The 21,511-nt window shown below is 32.7% G+C and overlaps 2 protein-coding genes and 1 non-coding gene across 3 annotated transcripts; 1 reads left to right on the plus strand and 2 right to left on the minus strand.

Moving 5' to 3' along the window:
- Positions 1–27: 27 nt before the first annotated feature.
- Positions 28–3,853, minus strand: LOC109011184 (transcription termination factor MTERF2, chloroplastic). Its single transcript, XM_018992278.2, has 6 exons — positions 3,125–3,853; positions 2,569–2,977; positions 2,250–2,465; positions 1,849–1,956; positions 1,376–1,650; positions 28–998 (listed from the first exon to the last, which is right to left on the minus strand). The coding sequence occupies exons 1-6, from the start codon at positions 3,766–3,768 to the stop codon at positions 725–727; spliced, it is 1,926 nt and encodes a 641-aa protein (XP_018847823.1). The 5' UTR covers positions 3,769–3,853; the 3' UTR covers positions 28–724.
- A 62-nt stretch (positions 3,854–3,915) lies between these two features.
- TRNAQ-CUG lies at positions 3,916–3,987 on the plus strand. The gene has a single exon. It is a non-coding gene; the product is annotated as a tRNA-Gln (tRNA).
- A 592-nt stretch (positions 3,988–4,579) lies between these two features.
- LOC109011183 (probable LRR receptor-like serine/threonine-protein kinase At2g16250) lies at positions 4,580–9,989 on the minus strand. The gene is made up of 4 exons (XM_018992277.2): positions 7,564–9,989; positions 7,160–7,288; positions 6,399–6,421; positions 4,580–5,652 (listed from the first exon to the last, which is right to left on the minus strand). Exons 1-4 carry the CDS (start codon positions 9,501–9,503, stop codon positions 5,042–5,044), a joined length of 2,703 nt encoding a protein of 900 aa, XP_018847822.1. The 5' UTR covers positions 9,504–9,989; the 3' UTR covers positions 4,580–5,041.
- Positions 9,990–21,511: the final 11,522 nt, after the last annotated feature.

A 21,511-nucleotide genomic window follows, 5' to 3' on the forward strand; every position in this document is an offset into this window, starting at 1 on the left:
CTACCGTCAGGAAGTGATAGGTAAAAGGATGGTAAATAAACCTTAAATTTTGTGAATGGTACAAGCCATAGGGCAGTAAGATACCAACTGTTATATCCTTTTTATCATAGGCCACGGAGAAGCCATATATGGTGGCAATGTTTATACGGCGAGATCCATCTGAAAGGAGCAAACCCCATTGATTATTAATCAATGCGCGTTCTTCTGCATTGGCGTATCTACGAGATGGTCGGATATAAAATTCAAACCCTAGTCATCGATTTGATGTTGAACATAGGAGAAGAAGAACTATGTTATTAGAACTACATTTCTTCTTCTTTTCTAACATCAAAGTAAAGGAAATGCCAGAGGGGCGTCTGCAGAAACATGGCGCTGCCACTGTGGAAGGTAACACCAGCTGTGATGGAGCTTGAACCTCGAGTAGTGTGCTGACCTGCATATTGGAGTCGTGACTATTTCCGGCTCGCAGGACTAGAGTTCTGATCCTCGTAAAGGGAGTTGTTTTTCCTTTCCCAAGAAGACTACCGTCGTCTTTCCATACCAATGCATCTCTCTCTCTCTCTCTCTCTCTCTCTCTCTCACAAAGGGTTTGCCAATTTTTATCGCAGAATGCACGTCATTCTGCATTCCTGAAGCACATGTCTATTGCCTTCCAAGAACACCCAACATTCTGGGATCCGCTGGTTTTGACCTCAAAACACAAATTATTAGTAGGCCACCGCCCTTAGATGGATTGAGTTTCATAATTACTCTCTTGCCTCACTACCACAGAGGTGTTAACGTTCTCTGCAGGATCGTCAGTTGCCTGAGAAGCTGAGAGATCGTCATAGATAAGACCAGCTTCAAACCTTCTACGATTCTCCACAATAGCCTCAACCTTTTTCTCAAACTCTTCATCAGTGCTAGCCAACATGTAGCGCAGCTTTAAGTTTATCTGCTTCTCCACCAAAATCTTGTGCCTTGGAATTATTCGGCCATCAAGAGAATAGCTAAAAAACCTGCAGAAATTTCATTATAACATAAAGCAAAAAAGATCACAGGTAGTAAGAAAAAATTTAAAAACAAAGCAAAAACTAGAACCAACACTTGATTCTGTCGCCCAAAAGCTTGAAATACAATAAACTTGTCAAATCGAAAAAATGCTGTGCCATGTTTCTGAGCCAAACAAGGATCATTTCTGAATTTTCAAATTTTAAGACTAGGACCTTGATCTCATTCAATTATGGAAGGTCCTTTACTTGACATTGAACACGATTGATCATCCAACTAATTTTTTTTTTTTTTTGATAAGTATCCAACTAATTTTAAGAAGCAGCATGAAGAAACATAGGCAAGATTTTAAAATTAACTCAAGGTCAACACAGTTCTCTGTTACCTGGGAAACTCGATGAGATCTTGCAGAGGACGGACCATAATTCTCCTCAAGTAACGATACTTGGGACGGAGGACATCTACGTTGTACCGGAGCAGCATGGGAAAATCAGCAATCATCTCACCCAGTTGTCGAGTATGTATGCCAAGTGACAGAAAATATTTCACATTACCCTCGAGCTTTTTCACTATGCTGCAACCTAAGAGTTCTGGTGCCAGAGCTATAACCTTCCCAATATCCCTCTCATTGACCCCAGCTTTAGTCATCAAGAAAATGACCTGAATTATACTCGAATTTCAGTAGGTCATGAGAGGTTGATATTATATATAATTTTCCTGGACAGGTAGTATAAGACAGCAGAAACAAATATAACCAACTAGCATTTTCATGCAAGCAGAAAAGGTCCCAATCTTCTTAAATTCATCTGCTTTTTTTTTTTTTTTTGGGGGGGGGGGTGTTGTAAGAAAGAAACAAACCACAGGCCGGATCTTCTTGTGGAGACTGTATGTTAGCAATGCAGGAAACTTTACAAGCATGTTGCCAATTGCATCACCTCGAACGCCTATGTCCTGAAAAAATTGCACCTTCACGATGAAAGAAAAGTGAATATTAGTTTACAATTTAGTTTGTGAACGGCAACATAATCTGATATAAAATGTGTCTGCTTCATTCTTCAAAGAATTCATTAAGCATGTATGTCAAGAATAATTACTGGGAAATTAATATAAGGAGAGAGTCTCAAGGAATGTGACCAGAATTATTAAGAGGAACTCCAAACAAAAAAACTCCACAAGTTTGCAGAAGTCAACCCAAGTAATAATATGTTATTTACAACAATTTCGAAACACATGCACAACATAACTAGCAAGGGGCATACCTTTGGCACAATGGTCGCCTCCAAATCTACACAGAAAATTATTGGCTTGACCATAAGCATTCTCTTCATACCATCTCGGGAAATCCCGTGGTAGTACAGATACTTAACAAGAGGCTTCCATCTTTCTTCAATGCTACAGCCCATCAAATATGGTTTAAATGCAAGTAATTTGCCAACCTCCTCGGTACAAAGTCCAAATTCCTTTAGATAACGAACCTGGAAAACATGAGCAGGGTCTCACTCATTGTCTATACAAAGTGGTTAGCACAGTGGCAAAGAGACTCCAAAATCATGAATGAGCATAGAGGGACTCGGATACCTTTTCAGTCATCTCTTCCAGAGTATAGTAGCCAAGTACCCTGGGATAATCGAAGACCATGGTTCCAAAATCATTGTCATTCATACCCATATCCAAGAATAACTGGACACGTGATCGCAATTCTTCCATGCTGTAAGACAGCAACTGGGGACACCGGCTCACGACATAACCCATCCAAACCCTCCTAACTCCATTGCTTTCTAGATAATCAACGATCTCATCCAATTCATCATTGCTGAGCTCCAAAAGATTCTCTCCGGCTTTGGTGAGCGTAACCCCAAGAAATTCCCCCTTGACATGAATCGACTTCAACCACTCAACTACACGTCTTATGGACTCAATCTTCCCCCTTGACATCGAAATTAGCTTCCCGATTTTCGGATACGACACTGAATTGTGTTTCAACCACCTGTAGAGAATTCAGGAAACACAATCAGCATAATAAGCCTTTTAAACCCCTTCTTTCACATCGAAACACAAAAGAATGCCGTTTCGACGCCGGAGTAAACCAAAACTACAACAAAATGTAACCAGTTTAGCTCTTTTTCCTTCCTACCTTATAAGGGGCACTACGTTAGAGTCCTGAATGACGGTCTTGGCCCGGAAGTTGAATGTGGATCCGGAGAACTCAGGCAAGCGCTTCATGGCCGCGGCCTCGACCATGACATAATCAATGAAAGCAGCGAGCCTATTAGTCAAATTGGTTATGTATGTGAGTCCAAACTTGCCCTTTCGCATGGCTTCCTTGAAAATCTCAGCGGTGACCTTGCGGCGAATCTCTAGGGCCCGAGCTATAACCTTGTGGTCGTCTTCCTCCTCACCGCCAGCTTCGCCTTGTAATAGGGTCCGCAGAGGCGGCAGAGAAGTATGGACGTCGGGGTCGCTGGGGGACTGGACGTAGATGGAGCCGGGGAACTGTGGGGTGCGTTTGGTTGCGAGAGAGAGTTGTAGAAGCTGGGATTGGTCATCTTCTTGTTGTTCAGGAATAGAGTGGTCATGGTGTCGGTATTGGGGAGGTGGCTCGGGGGAGGGGTCTTGGGAAGGGGAGAGGTGGCGGAGGAGAAGGACGGTGGATTTGGAGTTGTGCCTGCGGAGGAGAAGGCGGTCTTGGTTGGGATGGTTGAGAGAGGAGGAGATGATGGTTGAGTTAGGATATGGAGGGAGGGAAGGGCAATGAGGGTGGGGTGGACAATACAGCATTCTTGCTTTGGCCTGCCTATACGCTGATTCTGTCGCTCATGTGTTAATGGGAATAATGGAATTGGATAGAGAGGAAGTCGAAAAATGAGAGAATACATAAACTATTTGTTTACTCAAATAAAATGTTTTGCACTCGACAAACAACAAGGTCCCATGGTCTAGTGGTCAGGACATTGGACTCTGAATCCAGTAACCCGAGTTCAAATCTCGGTGGGACCTTAGTTCTCTTCCTTTTTTTTTTTTTTTGTAATTGTGATTAATGGTTAGTTTAGTTACATAAAATCAAACTATCTCATTTTATCTAATCATTATAATTTTTTCAACCTCACACACAAAATATAATAAACAATTTAACTTTTTTAAATTTCAAAACAAAAATTATATTATAATAATATTTTATTTAACTTATAACAAAACATCTCATCTGAACTGTATAACCAAACAATGCCTTAAGTTTAATAAATGATTAGAGATCGATGTATACTTTATCAAGCCATTATTTACATTCTTTCAATCCAATATGTTTTCCTTCCCCTTTCTTCTTTTTTCTACTCTGAAGAACTAAATATTCTAGCAAAACCAAAAACTGCAGAACCATGTTTTCTTTTTCTTTTTTTTTTAAATTCAATTGAGGACCTGAGCTGAGATTTTTAACCGTAGCCATTAGCTGCCATGGTAAACAATTTTCTCTAAATTAAAATGTTTTAAGAAAAAGTTGAATTATTTATTTTATTTTATATAAAAATTTAAAAAAATTATAATGATAAACTGAAATGAAATAAAATAAAAAATTATGCAAGTAAACGAGGCCTAAGTATAATCTTTCATCCGTCTTTTCCTTTTTCCTTCGTCCTTCCCTCATTTTGCAACAAACTAAGAATCCAATTCGAATCTAACAACCTTTGACAATTACAATTTACATCCCACGAGAGGACAAAAAAGAAAAAGAAAAAAATCAATTCCCGCTAAAAATTGTAGCTTGTTCCATCCAAGAAGAACATGCTGTCAGAACATTTAAGAATCCTATTTATCATTGGCATCCATTAAACCTTCCTTTGAAAATTCTTTCTATCCAGACCCATCCACTAGATAAATTCACCCTCCGAAGATGATAATTTTCATGAAACCTCTGTATCAGTCTCCATAGACAGGCTCGAAATCCCACTTATCTCCACGATAAGAAAGGCGTGCAGGGTACCAGCAAGCAAGCACTCAAATGGGAAGCCTGCTGTATTATTGACAAAGAATCAAGACCACTCGTTCCTCCAATGCCCTATTCCTGATCTGGTCTTTCTATATCAACAGATGGTTCGGGCAATATCTCCTTGGAATGTCTATGCGAGGATGAGAGTTCACCCCCACCATGTTGGTCACTGCCTTGCGACCGCGTGGTTCCCGAATGTTTCAAGCTACTCGTTCCTTCTGCTCTATGAGTTGAGGTTGCTGGAATTACTGTAACATCAGATGAGCTCTGGCGCCAGCTACCAAACAGAGTAGCAGCATTCCAAGACCTTCTGGAAGAGGTAGTTCTAAGCCTTGCAGAGCTGGAATTTTCTTCCCTGACCACCTTCAAAGGATTTTCCAAAGCCCTAAGGATGTACATCATTTGGGGTCGTCTTGAAGGCTTTGGATTTAGGCAAGACTTGGCAACAACAGCCATGGCCCAAACTTCCTCTAATAGATCCTCATCTATGATCAAGGACGGATCCACAATTTTTGTCACAAGTTCCTTATCATTTATACTGATGTATGGCAGTGTATTGTCTAACCATTCCTTAACTTGGGAATCACTAGTGGCACTGATTCCAAGTTTACCGGTTACTAGTTCGAGTAACACCTTGCCAAAACAATATACATCATAGGAGCATATTGCTGTCAGTGGACCTAGACATTCAAGAAAAAAGCAATTTTAGTACTCAACTGCAGGGGTAATGTAAATGACATAAAGCACTCCAGCAAATGTAAGTCTTAAACTTTAAAGCTTAATGGGAAAATAATAATAATAATAATAAAAGTCTTTAAACTTTTAAGCATTCCAGTTTTTTTTTTTTCTCTTTTTGTTTGGGTCACTGCAGGTCAGGCAAACTATGAGAGTCTTCAGAAACAAACAATTAAAGAAAGTATGAGCTAGGAAGTTATCTATAAAAAAATTGACTCATCTTGAATCAATTAAGATTCATTGATTGCTTGATTCAATTTAAAATATCCAATGACCTCATTCAAACAAAGACAAGCATAGACCACCCAACCACTCAAGATTTTGATGACCAAAGCCCATGAAAACACTTGTACACTTATCGGTGAAGGATATCCAAGTTCTTGAACCTAATGCTATGCCGAGTATTACTCCAGACAAAATGACCAGGACTAGTAAACTTGGAATAAAAACATGAATGGTTAAGTTTTTTAGACAACGAGGATCATCTATGATGCAAGGAATATGATTTATGCTCCAAGTCCAAAGCTTGAATAGTTCAAAGCATTAAATAACACAAGCCGGATAAAAGGTTATACAGAGGATATAAACAAACGGCTATTTCTACTCAAATAGATAAAAACCTATGAAGCAAACTAGGAAGCAAAACCGATCTGGAGACTTGATATGAGGTTACAATTAAAAATGTACTTACCAGAAGCACCATGGTCCGATGACCTGCACATAGTGAAGAGGAAAATATCATGAAAATGTATTTTCTTTTGGGGGTGGGGGGCATATAGGCATCATCAATACAAAAAATCTACATCAAAGTTGAAGGCTGATAATAAGGGGGTATGATTTAGTACGTAATAAGCAACTATACAATGTCTAATATATTTTTTTGATAGCTGTATGGAATGTCTAAATGCAGGTGTATATATGTCGAATATATACATCTGCATTTATGGTGTCATATCAAAATAAAAATTATACTTTTCATTAGCAAGCATGTCACTGCTTTTCTGCAACAAGCATTGTTAACACACCATTTCAAACATTAACCCTTCCTCAAGTGAATAGGTGAAAAAAAAGGTTCAAGAGGTATGTCATAATTGCATTTTAAAGGCAAAAGAAAACACTATTAAAGCAAGTAAAAGAGAACCCACACATAATGGTCCAACGGATACAGAAGAAACTACAGGCTGGTTTCCCATTAGTGGCCAACAAGAATGTAGAAAGTAAAACACGACAAGGACCTTAACAAGTGAGTAAATAAGAATTTATATGGCATTCATATCTAAGGTTCTTTTAATCTCATTTCCATGCGCACCTGGTTGATATTAGACCCATGATTTCAACCTCCACCTCATTCATGCAAAGGGAGGAGGAGGTGCAACAAAGCACATCCAGGTATAGTCAAAGTTTCGAAAATTATCAACTATCAACATATGGATCAATCAATAGACTACTTACTGTGGCAACCGCAGCAATCTGGTTATTCTGTTTTGATGAGTATCCCCTTCCTGAGCAACAACCTCACTCAGGCTGCCTAGCCGCACCTCAAATTTATCATCAAGAAGTATACTGCTTGCTTGAACATCTCTTCAATAACCAAAAGAAAGCTATGTCACTACTTCCCCCAATAGAAAGGAACTGTCCTACTGGAAAATTAGTTAGCTGTATTTTCATTCATATTAGGGTACATTCATTTATTAGCATGCCACCAGATAGCCACTGACTTTCAACAAAATTTAAATGCATGTCAAATTTGCTTGAGAATTACAGGTGGACATGAGATATGATATTCTAAGAGTACAGACAAACATAAAGGAATAATGGGACGGAAAGAATGGAATGTAACAAGAGTCTTGAAATACCTGTGCACAAGCGGAGGAGTACATTCATGATGCAGATAACATAGACCCTCCGCAGCTCCTGTTGCAATTTTCAGTCTTGTTATCCAATCCAATGACTGTAAACCATCATCCTCTGAATTGCTTTTCCTGTACAAGGAATTGGACAAATCTCCATTCGGCATATACTTGTAAACCAGGAACTTCTCCTGCTCACTCTCTAGGCAGTGTCCAAAAAAGGGAACCAATCTTGCATGTGAAGTTTTACTAAAGAAATCCAATTCCGAAAGGTACGTTTCCTTTTTAATTGTGCGAAGATCGATCCTTTTGATGACCACATTGATCCCATTCTCCAAAACACCCTGGAAGAGATCGCCTGAATGGCCATGTTTGATGAGGCTTGTTTCGCTGAATTCACCTGTAGCTTGAAGCAGTTGCTGATATGTAAATGTGTCACCTAGACTAGAAAAGTTAATCACCAATCCAGGAGGTGGTTCACTACCCTCGGGAGGAACTGGCCCCACACCAACCCCTCTTTGATTTGTAGCACCCCTCTTACGGGTGCATAATAGCAAAAATACGATGAACATGACCAAAAGCACAAAACCAAGTCCCCCCAAAACTGCAGCCAATATGATTGTCTTTCTATTGCTCTTTCCCAAATGTCCTGCTGCAGGAGGTTGCGTGGAATTTGTACGTCCAAAATTATCGAAAGTCAGACCCTTCTCTGCATAGAATGATGAGCATTCTACCAAAGTTCTTTGGCTCGACACATTTTGGAGGCAGTTGTTGTCAAGAGATGCATTACTACGTGCATAGTCTGGAACACTGCCTTCAAAGTAATTTCCAGACAGATCAATGATACTGAATCTTCTCAGTGAAGGAGTAAGACCTCCATAGAACATATTGTGAGAAATGTTGAGTATAGAAGCAATGGTATTCAAGTTCGAGCTAGAATTGGGCAACATGCCAGTGAAATTGTTGTTAGAGATATCAAGTAAACGCAACTCAGGCATTGACCACAAGAAGTCAGGGAGACCACCAGTAAAACCATTGTGTCTCAGAACTATTGACTGCAACTGCTTTAAGGTCGCAAATAAATCATCCGGCAACAATCCATCAAGAAAATTTTTCCCAATTATCATATTTTGCAAATTCCTCAACCCTCTCAGATCCATAGGCAACGACCCGGACAAAGTATTGAAGCTGAGGTCAAGGTCAACCAAGTTTTGAAGGTCCCCTAATTGAGGAGGAATCAAAGATGACAAATTATTGCTAGAAAGATTCAAATACTGAAGCTTTACTAGGGTCCCAATGCCTGGGGGAATTGACCCAGATAAGTAATTCGAAGACATATCAAGAAATGAAAGATTTCCTAAAGATGCAATGGGCGCAGGAATCGATCCGGTAAGAAAATTCCCCCTAATATCAAGAACAGAGAGGCGTAACAATTGACCCAAAGTAACAGGAATTTGCCCAGTGAGGTTATTCTTAGATAGGAACAGACTAGTTAAGTTGGTCAAATTTCCAAGACTCGAAGGTAGATCACCATTAACAGAACAAGAACGAAGATCAAGTACTTGGAGGGCCGCCATTCGAAACCCAAACCAATCTGGAATCGGCCCGGGGAGCCAGAAATTCGAAGCATTAAAGGACGACAAGAGCGTCAAATTGACCAAGGCATTAACAGCAAACTGTGGATTTTGCCTACCAATCCGGGTTCTTCGAAAACCAGAAATGTTCAAACCAATGACTCTACCATTCTGGCATGTCACACCGCGCCAGCCTGAGCAAGGGTCGACCTTTCGGGGCCAGTCCTTGCTTCTTAACCCTAACGACGATCTGAGTTCGAGCAGAGCAGCTCGCTCGGTGTGTGAACTCAGAGGCTCGGTCTGTTCTAATGTGGACTCGAATAGCAACAATAACAAGAACCCAAACGATACTATGCTACGCCGATCCACCATGGCTTATGAATGCTAACCCAAAGATCCAAACTTACCCATCTCTCTCCCTCTCACACACATATGCATGTTCAACAAGTGTATGTATCCTTGACTATAAGAATCACAAGCAAAGATACCCAATACACCAAAATGCATTTTTAATCTCTCTCTCTCTCTCTCTAAAAAGGAGAAAAAACAAAAAAACTTACCTCAAACTTTGGCCTCTCTTAGCTTTCCCCTTCTCTCTGCTTTGTAGCTCTCTCTCCCTCTCACTCTTTCTGTCTCTTTCTCTCTCTACCTACCCTGTCAATTGTGCAGTTTCTTCGGTTGACAAAAGAGAGGCGGTGGGAGAGAGATCGGGAAGAGAGACAAAATTCTTTAAAAATGGGAAATAGAATAAGAACAATAATTTAGAGAGAGAAAGTTGGCAAAAAACAGAAGCCTGGTCTGGTCAAGATTCAGGAACAGCTTTGGCCTCTCGAACTCTCTTGCTCTAATGTAGAACAAGACGCCACCCCTACCAAAACACAAAAAAAAAAAAACAGAGATTAAAGAAATTATTTTGTTTATGATTCTATGAAGAGATGAAGTCTGAGCTGCAGAGTTAAAGTGGTCGACGAGCGCGAGGCAGGGGCTGGACCGCTGGCTAGATGATTGGGCTGACTCTGAGTGTCAGACACTGAACGAAAACCAGAACCAGAACCAGGTCCGCTGCCGGGGGTGTGCCATCAGCGGTTTGACCTCCGTTATTCCACCCAATCCAAATCTACCCGGGGTTTTTTTTTTCTTGGCTTTAGTTTTTCTCCTCTCTGTCTCTGTTTTTTGGAGGGAGGAAGGAAGGAAACTATTTTCTCTCACAACGGCTTAATAAAGTTGCTAAAGATGACTTTTTTATATTTCTGCACTGTAATTTGCAAAGCAAATAAAAGTCTGTCATTTTCACCTATACTTTTCCGTATCTTTTTCCTTTTCTTTTTATTGTTTTGAAGAATACTTTTCCGTAACTGATTCTCAAGCGAAGCACCAGTTATTACAGAGCTAGTTTGATGCTACACAATTATTTTTTATTTTATTATTATTTTTTATTTACAATTTATTATTATTTATTATTTTTTATTATTATTTTATTAATATTTACAAAATATCTAAATCACCTCACTATATAAACATAATCGAAATAATTTCATAGGTCAGAGATACCACAATTCAATACACCTTTTTGAAGAGAAGAGGCATTGCTACTAATAGTATAGCAAATATTAATTTAAAAAAAAAATTAATAAGTTAGATTGAACAAGTATATTTAAAAATTTATTAATTATTTTTTAAAAAATACAATGTGTAATAACTAAGATTGTGTGTGTAAAGATGGTTAATATAATCATGTATTGCGTGGGAGAGAGGAGTTCAAGACTTTATAGTGATTATAATAAATTCCATTGTGATATTAACATACATGGCCATATTCTTCCTTTAATTGTTGCATATGTCTCTTGAATGTACAAGAAGGCAATTGAGTGTTGTAATATAAGTTTTTATGTTATCTTTTAAGTGCTTATAGCAATGTTTTGACCACCGAAATATACAGTTTCTGTGGTGTAACCGGTACATAGAAGCCTGTTATTTCGTATCAGTCAGAATTTCGACTTTTTCGGCCCGTACATGCCGATATTTCGGCTTTTACTTTTTTCTTCTTCTTTTTTCACTTTTTGACATTCAATTCATATTAGACTATTTATAATTTATATATATATATTTATATAATTTATTTGTATATAGACTATTATTTTATAATATCATTTTTATATATATTTATATATATAATTTATTCATATATAGACTATTCCAAAACGATACCAATATCGATATCGAACTATTTCGTTTCAATGCCTCGACCGAAACGGTCACAGGTACAGTATTCAAAACATTGGCTTATAATCAACAACTTTATCATTGTTGTCATTTAATTTCTAATTTTGTAAATATTATTTATTAGAATATAATATTTTTTTAAATAAAAGGGAGTGTTTATTGACTTTCTTAATTATTGACCACAGACAAATTATAAGGTTTCTTATATATAAATATATATATTTAACGAAACAACCCTAAATAGATCAAGCTTTTATCAAACTATGAAATAAAATATGTTGTGAAAACAACCACAATATCAATTAAGTGAAAGTAAACACAAGCAAATCAATCACACAATACAAAATTAACATTGTTCGGCAATGTGCCTACGTCCACATAACTATAGATGATTTTATTATGTTGCGAAATTATAAAATACACTTTGAAGCGAAATGTCATTGTTCAAAACACTTATGACATACTAAATTGTTTATTAAGTACATATTTGAAGTGTTATACGACAAAAACTCTAATTTTTACTTTTCTGCATTATTTACTTGAGCATAATGTCAAGCACGCCTCGAGCGAGATCTCTATTTGATTCTCGCTCAAGCTACATGTTGAGTGAGGTTTGAGCGAACTCTCCACTTGAGCTTCGATAAAGCCACCTATCGCGTGAACATCAAGTGAACTTTTTGCCTGACTTTTTTTTTTATCACAAACATTGCCAAAAAAAATTCCCTTGCCCTCAGACCCCATATCGGCCCAAACTTGCGCTCCATAGCTCAAACTTTTTAGAAAATCCACCAAAAGATCATAACGTATTCTTGTTGAATCAAATCATCATATGACACTCCAACGAAACCAAGATTCACAAATACAACAAACAAAACCAAGATGTACAAAACCAACAACAACATCTATCACTATTCAATTAATCCCACTCATAGCCTAATTGGCATTGAGGCCGAATAAATGTATGAAGTAGATTTCTCATGTCCTTCATGGCGAATAGTTGTGAAAAAAATCTATTTGCGAGCTTATTTATCAATACATTGAACGTATCGCTTTTTCAAAAGAGCTTTGCTACACAACCTCCACCACACTCCACACTCCACACTTTTTTAAATTTTTTAAATTTTTAATATTTTTTTTTGAGTTTATTCTTTTTAAATTATTTCAAATTTTTTATTCATTATTCATATAATAAATATTTAATAAAAGAAAAAAAAATAAAAATAATGTGGAGTGTGGAGGTTGTGTGAATAGTAGGAGGTTGAGTAGATTTTTTGTTTTCAAAAACTTACTATATAAGCTAGCATAAAAAATATTTATATATTTTTTTACTTATAATGGATCATACAGTAGCGTATCTAAACACGAATTATGAATAGAATAATTGATCATTTGTATGCTTTGTTTTTTTCCTTCCGGAAGGTCCAATGAATTTATGAACATCTTTACCAACTCCAAAATCGTAATAATGATGATTAAAAAAAAAAAATTGTAATAATGAGTAAGACATGGGTGCCGTTTTCAGATATGAATTTGCGAGGACGACATTTATATCTATTATCATTTATCTGTATAGAGAATTAAATGACGTGTGAAGCTTCATGGTGTTGAGCTGGCTTTGCAATATCTATTCAATTCTAATATCTGCTTTCATTCATTTTGACTGTTGAGTGCTGTGAATAAGACCAAAGTCCCTTAAATATGGACTTTTCCTATATTTAATATTTATTTTTGCATATAAAATGAGATGAGTTGATATTAAAATAAAAAAAATAAAATAAAATATTATTAAAATATATTTTTAATATTATTTTTATTTTAAAATTTAAAAAAATTAAATTATTTATTTTATTTTATATTAAAAGTTTAGAAAGTTATAATAATTAAATTATATGAGATGTTTTATAAAAACAAACGAAGCCTTAATTAACCATAAAGAAATAAATCTTTTACCTCTAGTCTTCCCACAAAACTCTACTTTTTTAAAATGCAAAGTTAAAATTATTATTGGGGTTATACATTTATACAGTTTCTTTTTTTTTTTTCTTTTTGCACAAACCACGTAAAATGATGAATTAAATTAGAATATATTAAAAATAAACTACTTAAAATATACTATTGGAAACTTTATATAAAATACAACAATCTTTTTGTGTGATATAATGGCAAGCCGTGCAGTATATTCTAGTTTTTTTCTTTATTCTTTTTAGACAATTTTAGAATTGAAGAATACTATACATCAACCACTATTTACCCTCACATTTCATTTTATAATTTTCATAAAATATGAGAGTATTTTTTATAAGGTATGAGGTAGTGAATAATAGCTTATGAGATTTTTTTTTTTTTTTTTGAATTTAAAGCCTTCTTCTTCCTTTGGCATTTAACTATGTCTATTCCTTTCTGATCATCGTGCCAACCACCAAAGGATGGGAAAAAGATTTGCACTACGAGGCTCTTTGATTAGCGGAATCGAAGAACCAGAAATATTAGGCTCCCAACCGTTACCAAACACTACGTTCTTCGATTTTGACAGCTTTGAGTTTTGATACTCAACTTGAACGCGGCTGGGTCCGCACGTCTGTCTTTTTCTTTTTCTTTTTCTTTTTTCTTTTTTTATTTCTTTTTTTTCTTTTGAAGTAGGACAAATTATATTATTTCATAACGGGAAATTATAACTTTGATCTAAAACATACAAAATATAAGTTAATTACTGCTTTTAAGACTTTCCAATACGCAAATTTTTTTGTGACTGACATAATCTAGTTCATTACTGTATCTTTCTACAGACAAACCATCTGAGAAACAACACTTTGTCCTAAGACAGAGTAGAGGACACACTCTATGGATAAAATCTAAAAGACTGTGTTTTTTTAACCTAAAAATAAAAGAAATAACAGAAAACGAAAAGATACATGAGAAAATAACGAATTACAACTTGAAAAGCTATAGATCCGAATTTTCAACATTAGAGGAAATAAAAAATACAAACCTTGATACTGTGGTGGCGCGTGAGGGATGCACGCAACCCTGGAAGTATGGCAGAACGTCAGGTCTGAAGAAACCGATGGTCATGGTCCCAAAAAAGTCGTGCACGACGGCGATAGAGTTCCCATTGTCGTAGCACATGGATGTCACGTGCACTTTGGGCCAAGCGTGTGGCTCATGCGCCGCTCCGTCTTTTCGACTAGATTCTTTGTCCGTTTGAATGATCGGCACCTTAGGAATTTTACGATGTGACGTGTGGTAGGAGGGATGAGAGATGATGATCTGCATTTCTCCCTACTGTGAACAAAAAAATAAACCAAACTAACAAAATAAAATAAAAACTAGAGATAAGGGATGAGGGAGGAAATGAGAAGGTAGAGATGAGCTAAAGCCAACCCCCCTCCTATGGTTTGTACTTTTGAGGAAGGCGATTGTATAGAGAGAAAAGGGGAGAGAGCGAAAATAGGATTTAGTGATATGGTTGATCTGCACACTTAAAGGTGTAAATTTAAACCAAAAAAGCGGTCCGGGACCGGTTGATAAAAAATATACATCAAAAATAATATTTTATATATAAGTTTTATACAAAATTAATATTATACAAAATATTTTATATATATAAATTTTATATATAATGTATAATTATATATGGAATTTATATATATAATTATATATCATATATAAAATAATTTTATATTATAATTTATAAATTTTAACATAAAATGTTAATCTTAAATGTGAACATTTGTAATTTGTTTGATCATATGCTATTAATATAATTATATATAAGATAATGTTATTATAAAATAAAAGTTTAATCTTAAAAATGAAATTTTAATTGATCATATATTATATAGCTATGCTAATATATAGTTTATAACTAGTACTAATATATAACTATAATAATAGTCTAATATTAATACTATTATATAGTCCAATAATTTATATAGCTATACTAATATATAAGTTTATAACTAATACTAATAGTCTAATATAAACTATAATTATACTTATACTAATATAGTTATACCAAATCACTATAAGTTTATAACTAATACTGATATATAACTATACTAATAGTCTAATATTAATACTATTATATAGTCTAATAATTTATATAGCTATACTAATATATAAGTTTATAACTAATACCAATAGTGACTAAAGTTATACTTATAATTAATATAGTCATACTAAATCACTAAAAGTTTATAACTAATACTAATATATAATTTATAACTAATACTAATATATAACTACACTAATAGTCTAATATTAATACTATTATATAGTCTAATATATTATATAGCTATACTAATATATAAGTCTACAACTATTTAATTAATACTAATAGTTTAATATAGACTATAGTTATACTAAATCACTATCACTAGTACTAATATATAACCATACTAATAGTCTAATATTAATACTATTATATAGTCTAATATATTGGACTATAGTATATTAAATGTATTACAAATATATATATCAATGATTCAATATATATATATTATATAGTCTATGTATATATATATATTACAAATATAATATAGACTATAATTATACTTGATTAATATATTTATACTAAATCACTAAAAGTTTATAACTAATACTAATATATAACTATACTAATAGTCTAATATTAATACTTTTATATAGTCATACTAATATATACAACTATTTAACTAATACCAATATTTTAATATAGACTATAGTTATACTTATACTAATATAGTTATACTAAATCACTAAAAGTTTATAACTAATAATAATATATAGTTTATAACTAATACTAATATATAACTATAGTTACTATACTAATAGTCTAATATATTATATAGCTATACTAATATATAAGTCTATAACTATTTAACTAATACTAATAGACTAGTAGTTTATTATAGACTAATAAAGTTATACTTATACTAATATAGTTATACTAAATCATCATAACTAATACTAATATATAACTATACTAATAGTCTAATATTAATAGTTAATACTATTATATAGTCTAATATATTGGATTATAGTATATTAAATCAATTTTCCAAACCATCAAAAAAAGTTATAATTACCATTAAAAAAAAAAAAACACATTGAAAATATTAACTCAATAGGAAACAACGCCGTTTCCTCTATAACTAAATCATAATTCCTAAAGTCTTATTCTCCCTCCTATCTTGTTATGCGTCATTCTCTCTCTCATTCGCTCACGGCTCACGGCTCACCCTTTTGTCTGCATCTATGCCTCGCGGCCTCGACCCTTCTCACTCTCGAGTCTCTTGTCTCTTAATTCTCTCATCCGCTCACTCTCTCTTCTGCCTCTCTACCCCATAGCCTCGCCCCTTCTCACTCTCTCGTCTCTCACTCTCTCTTCTCTTAACTCTCTCATCCCTCACTCTCTCTTATCTCAAGTCTCAATTCTCTCGGCCTCACTTTGTCTCTCTGCCGAATTTGCCCAGTGCCCCTTCAAAAGTTTTTTTTTTTAAAAATTACATACTAGGCCTTTTGTGATTGGGTTTTGTGATATTAGAGTTTTGAATCCGACATTTAAGATTTGTTGTGATTGTGTATTTATTGTGATTAGGATTGTGAAATTACTTTGAAATTATGATAGACAATATTTGTGATATTAGGGTTTTTTTAATCTGAAATTTACTTTGATTGGGTTTTGTGATTGAGTTTTTATAAACCTGTACTTCCGATTTTATCGTTTTTCAGTTCGGTCCGATATGGTTTTTCGATTTTTTTAAAATGAAATTTAGACGGTTTATCATTAAAAATCTGTTTATAAGTAAACAAAAAAACTAGTTTAATTGTTGAGCCTTCATAGTTTATTCAAATCCTTAACCCCAATTGATAAACATTAAACAGGACATATGTTATTCAAGTAGAAAAACTACAAAACCCTATCAATGTAATTTCACAAACCCAATCACAAAACCCAATTACTAGGCCTTTTGTGATTGGGTTTTGTGATATTAGAGTTTTTGAATCCGACATTTAAGATTTGTTGTGATTGTGTATTTATTGTGATTAGGATTGTGAAATTACTTTGAAATTATGATAGACAATATTTGTGATATTAGGGTTTTTTTAATCTGAAATTTACTTTGATTGGGTTTTGTGATTGAGTTTGTGAAATTGGGTTTTGTGATTGGGTTTGTGAAATTACATTGATAGGGTTTTGTAGTTTTTCTACTTGAATAACATATGTCCTGTTTAATGTTTATCAATTGGGGTTAAGGATTTAAATAAACTATGAAGGCTCAACAATTAAACTAGTTTTTTTGTTTACTTATAAACAGATTTTTAATGATAAACCGTCTAAATTTCATTTTAAAAAAATCGGAAAACCATATCGGACCGAACTGAAAAACGATAAAATCGGAAGTACAGGTTTATAAGGATAACCGGTGCGTAATCGGTTTTGAAAAATGTAAAACTGGTACATACCGGTTCGATTATAGATTTTGCCCCAAACCGGACCGATTACACCCTTACGCACACCTGTCTTTTCATTCACCTTAAATAGGCCTTCAATTGCAATAAATAAATTTTCTTAGTTTCCTGTTCTCTGCTCCATCTAGCTTGGCCAAATTATCATATACGATAAAATATATAAAATAATATTAAATAGTGAGATGAGATGAGATAGTTTTTTATGAATTAAATAAAATATTATTATAATATTATTTTTTAATATTATTATTATTTTAAGATTTGAAAAAGTTGAGTTATTTATTATATTTTATGTGATAATTTAAAATTTTTTTAATAATGAGATGAGATAAAATAAGATCATTTATCTATCTAAACAAATCCAAGAGTATATAAATTTAGTGCACTTTTTTTAAAAAAATAAGATTTATTATTGAAAAAATATATAAATTTCAGATTTATCCATCATTTTTAAAATGAATGCACAAAATTTAAACATATTAAAATGAGGTTAATATGTGAAATACTGTTAGTGTAAAAAATAATTAAAATTGGTCAAAGTATGGAACAAAAAATTTAAAATCTGATTCACTGAAGTATGAATGGCTCTTGTCACTGTAATACTGACAGTGTTTGTTTCTCTGCAAGCACATTTATGCGTTCCCCCCATTCGAGGCTCGAGAGTAACATGCAAACGAGATTCTGAATTTGTCTGCTGCTTTAATTTTATAAAAAATAATAATAGACTTATTACTTGTTATTATTTATTTGGATAGTAATAAGATTATTATTTTTTTACTACTTATTTATTATTAATATTATATTGAAATTTTATATTTTATATTTTTTTATTATTTTATTTTAAATATTTTGTTAACATTTTTAATCGTTAAGAAAAAATTAAAAAAACATACAATTTTATTAATAGCTATTTTCTTAATCATTAAATAAAATAAAAAAATACAAATACAAATACAAATAAAAAAAAAATAGTAAATGGATACTAAAAAGGTAGTAACTTTATCATTATCATACTTATTTACTATGTTTTTATTTTTAAATTTTTTTTACTTAATAGTTAAGGAGTGACTATTAATAAAATTGTATATTTTTTTTTAATTTTTTTCTTAATGATTAAGGATGTTAAAAAACTACTTAAAATAAAATAATAAAAAAATTTCAAATTTCAAATATAATATAGAGTAGTAAAATGATAGTAAAAGAATATTAAGTCTATCATTATCCTTTTATAAAATTCACCATCATTTTTGTTGAACATTTTTTTTAGAAAAAAGAAAAATTACTACTGCTGTGTTCAGAGAGTTAGAGGTTAAAGAGACTGGAAGGTGGCTTGACTAATGTAGTCCTGGTTCAGCCTCTTTTTTAATGTAAAAAAAATTATTTTTTATTAATGGAATTTATTGTTTTACAAAAAGTTTGTATGAGATTTATCTATTTGAGGCTCGTATCTAGCATTATTCATTTTCAAATATCTCTATCAAATGTCATCACTCATATATATATATATATATATTTATAATTTTTTTAATGATTAAAAAATAATTATTAGTGAATTTATTTTTTTTAATGATTAAGGATGGGCTTTGTTCGATTTTTAAATCAATCTCAACTCATCATTATAATTTTTTTAAATTTTAATATAAAATATAATAAATAATTTAAATTTTTTTAAATTTTAAAATAATAATAATATTAAAAAATAATATTATAATAATATTTTATCATCTCAATTTAACTTAATTTAATATTTAAGCAAAACCTAAATCTATGTATTTTGGAAGTGCTGACAAGATAATTACAATACTAAAAGCAGTCTAAAAAAAAATTCAAAATCTAATAAGATCTAAGATTTGATTCTCCTGAAAAAAACTTTATAAAATTATTGAATATATATTTATGAAAAATCTGCCTGGGTGTTTCCTGAAGTGAAGAGAAGAGAAGAGAAGGATTGTGGTGGAGGAGAGTCAACTGCATTTAGTGGTCAAAACACCGTGTTTGTGTCTGGAACAAGTAATCACTCTCCCTTCTTCTGGCGAAGGTTCCAACAACGTTAACAAATATAACAGCAACAACGTTAATAAGTGGGCACTACTGTTGCCACGTGTTTATTTTTCCCATCTTTTTCAAAGTATCTAAAAATATTTATGATTGCAAAACAATATCCTAATATTTCCTTTTCAGAGATTGGGAAAAAATGCAACTACTTTTGAAAAATATTTCAAACTGAAATAACGATACAAACCACGCTCCCGTCTTATTTTTAATCTATTACGTTAGATATGGCATTTTTATTATTTTTAGATTATCTTTTAATTTTTAAAAATTAAATTTAAAGATTGATGGGTAGTGTCGATTTTTCTTCCAAATTTTGTCCAACTCAAATTCAAATGGAGCATTGACATTTTGTCTGTTTTTAATTTTTGTGGTTTGAATATTGATCGGGAAATGAGAAAAACAGTAGCGCTGCTTGTGACTTTTGAAGATGAATAATGATCTCCTTATATCTCATTTATTATTATTTTATTATTCAACTATTTTTGTTTTTTTTTACTATTTGAATATAGATTATAAATTTCTCAGAATATGACCATAATTGAAAAGAAAATAAATTCAATCAATAAACTAATCATGTAATTTAATTAAAAAATAAATTCAAGTTATAAAAATTGACTCAAAAGAATAAAAGAATATCAATTTTTATAAAATTTAATTTATCTTTAATCAAATTATATAATTATATTAGTTGATTAAATTTTTTTTTTTAAATTATATAAGAATGTATGTTATGAGATTTTTAATTCAAATTTAACAAAATAAGGGAAAAAAATTAAATAATAAAATAATAATAAAGAAAGGGTAATATATCATTATCCTTTGAAGATTAGTGAAAAAATAAGTAAAATAAATAACGCGTTATATGAAGTGAGCGTGGATCGAGGTGGACCGAGTCCTTCTCTATCCGTTGGAGGTACAGTTCTTCTTGTTTTTTTTTTTTTCTCTCTAAATTATTAAATAAGTCGTTCAACCACTACTTGCTGCGGATCGTAGCATGGCGCATGTTTACCAATCCTCTCTCTCTCTCAATGTCGGCTGCATTGTCGGCTGCCAGCCTGCCACCTCATAAAATAATTATTCAAATTTTAAACAGTTAAATTTTTATATTTTTTGCTGGTTTTCCCACGGAAAATACGAGGTGTGCTTTAAAAAGATTCGGATGCTCCAACCGCCTCCAAACATTTTTTTTTCCCAATGTTAGCCATAATTTTAAGAGAAGTAATACCATACGACGGAATTACCATCCATTTATTATTCTTAATAATATTATATTTTTTTAATATTTAAATCCATCAAATCAAAATGAAAGTCAAACTAAAATTTCAAAAAATATACTATTTTAATATATAGTTGTAAACAAATTGTTAAGTAGTAGTTACTCTATCATTTTTCTAATTGTAATGTGTTTGAGTATTGTTTATTGAAAAAAAAAATTTATTATTAAAAAGTGATTTTTAAAATTTTCTAGTTGAATTCTGTATTAATTTGTATTTTTTTAACAATTATCTTTAAAACTGCAATTTGGAATAAATCAGAGACAGAAGCAATTGCAAGTAAAGTTGTAATTAAAATATTTGAAAAGTGGGAAAGACATAAAGTATAATATAATATTAAATGATAGATGTATGTTTTTCTTACGTACCCTCCTT

The sequence above is a fragment of the Juglans regia genome, chromosome 13 (assembly GCF_001411555.2).
Source record: "Juglans regia cultivar Chandler chromosome 13, Walnut 2.0, whole genome shotgun sequence".
In the NCBI taxonomy this organism is placed as follows: Eukaryota; Viridiplantae; Streptophyta; class Magnoliopsida; order Fagales; family Juglandaceae; genus Juglans; species Juglans regia.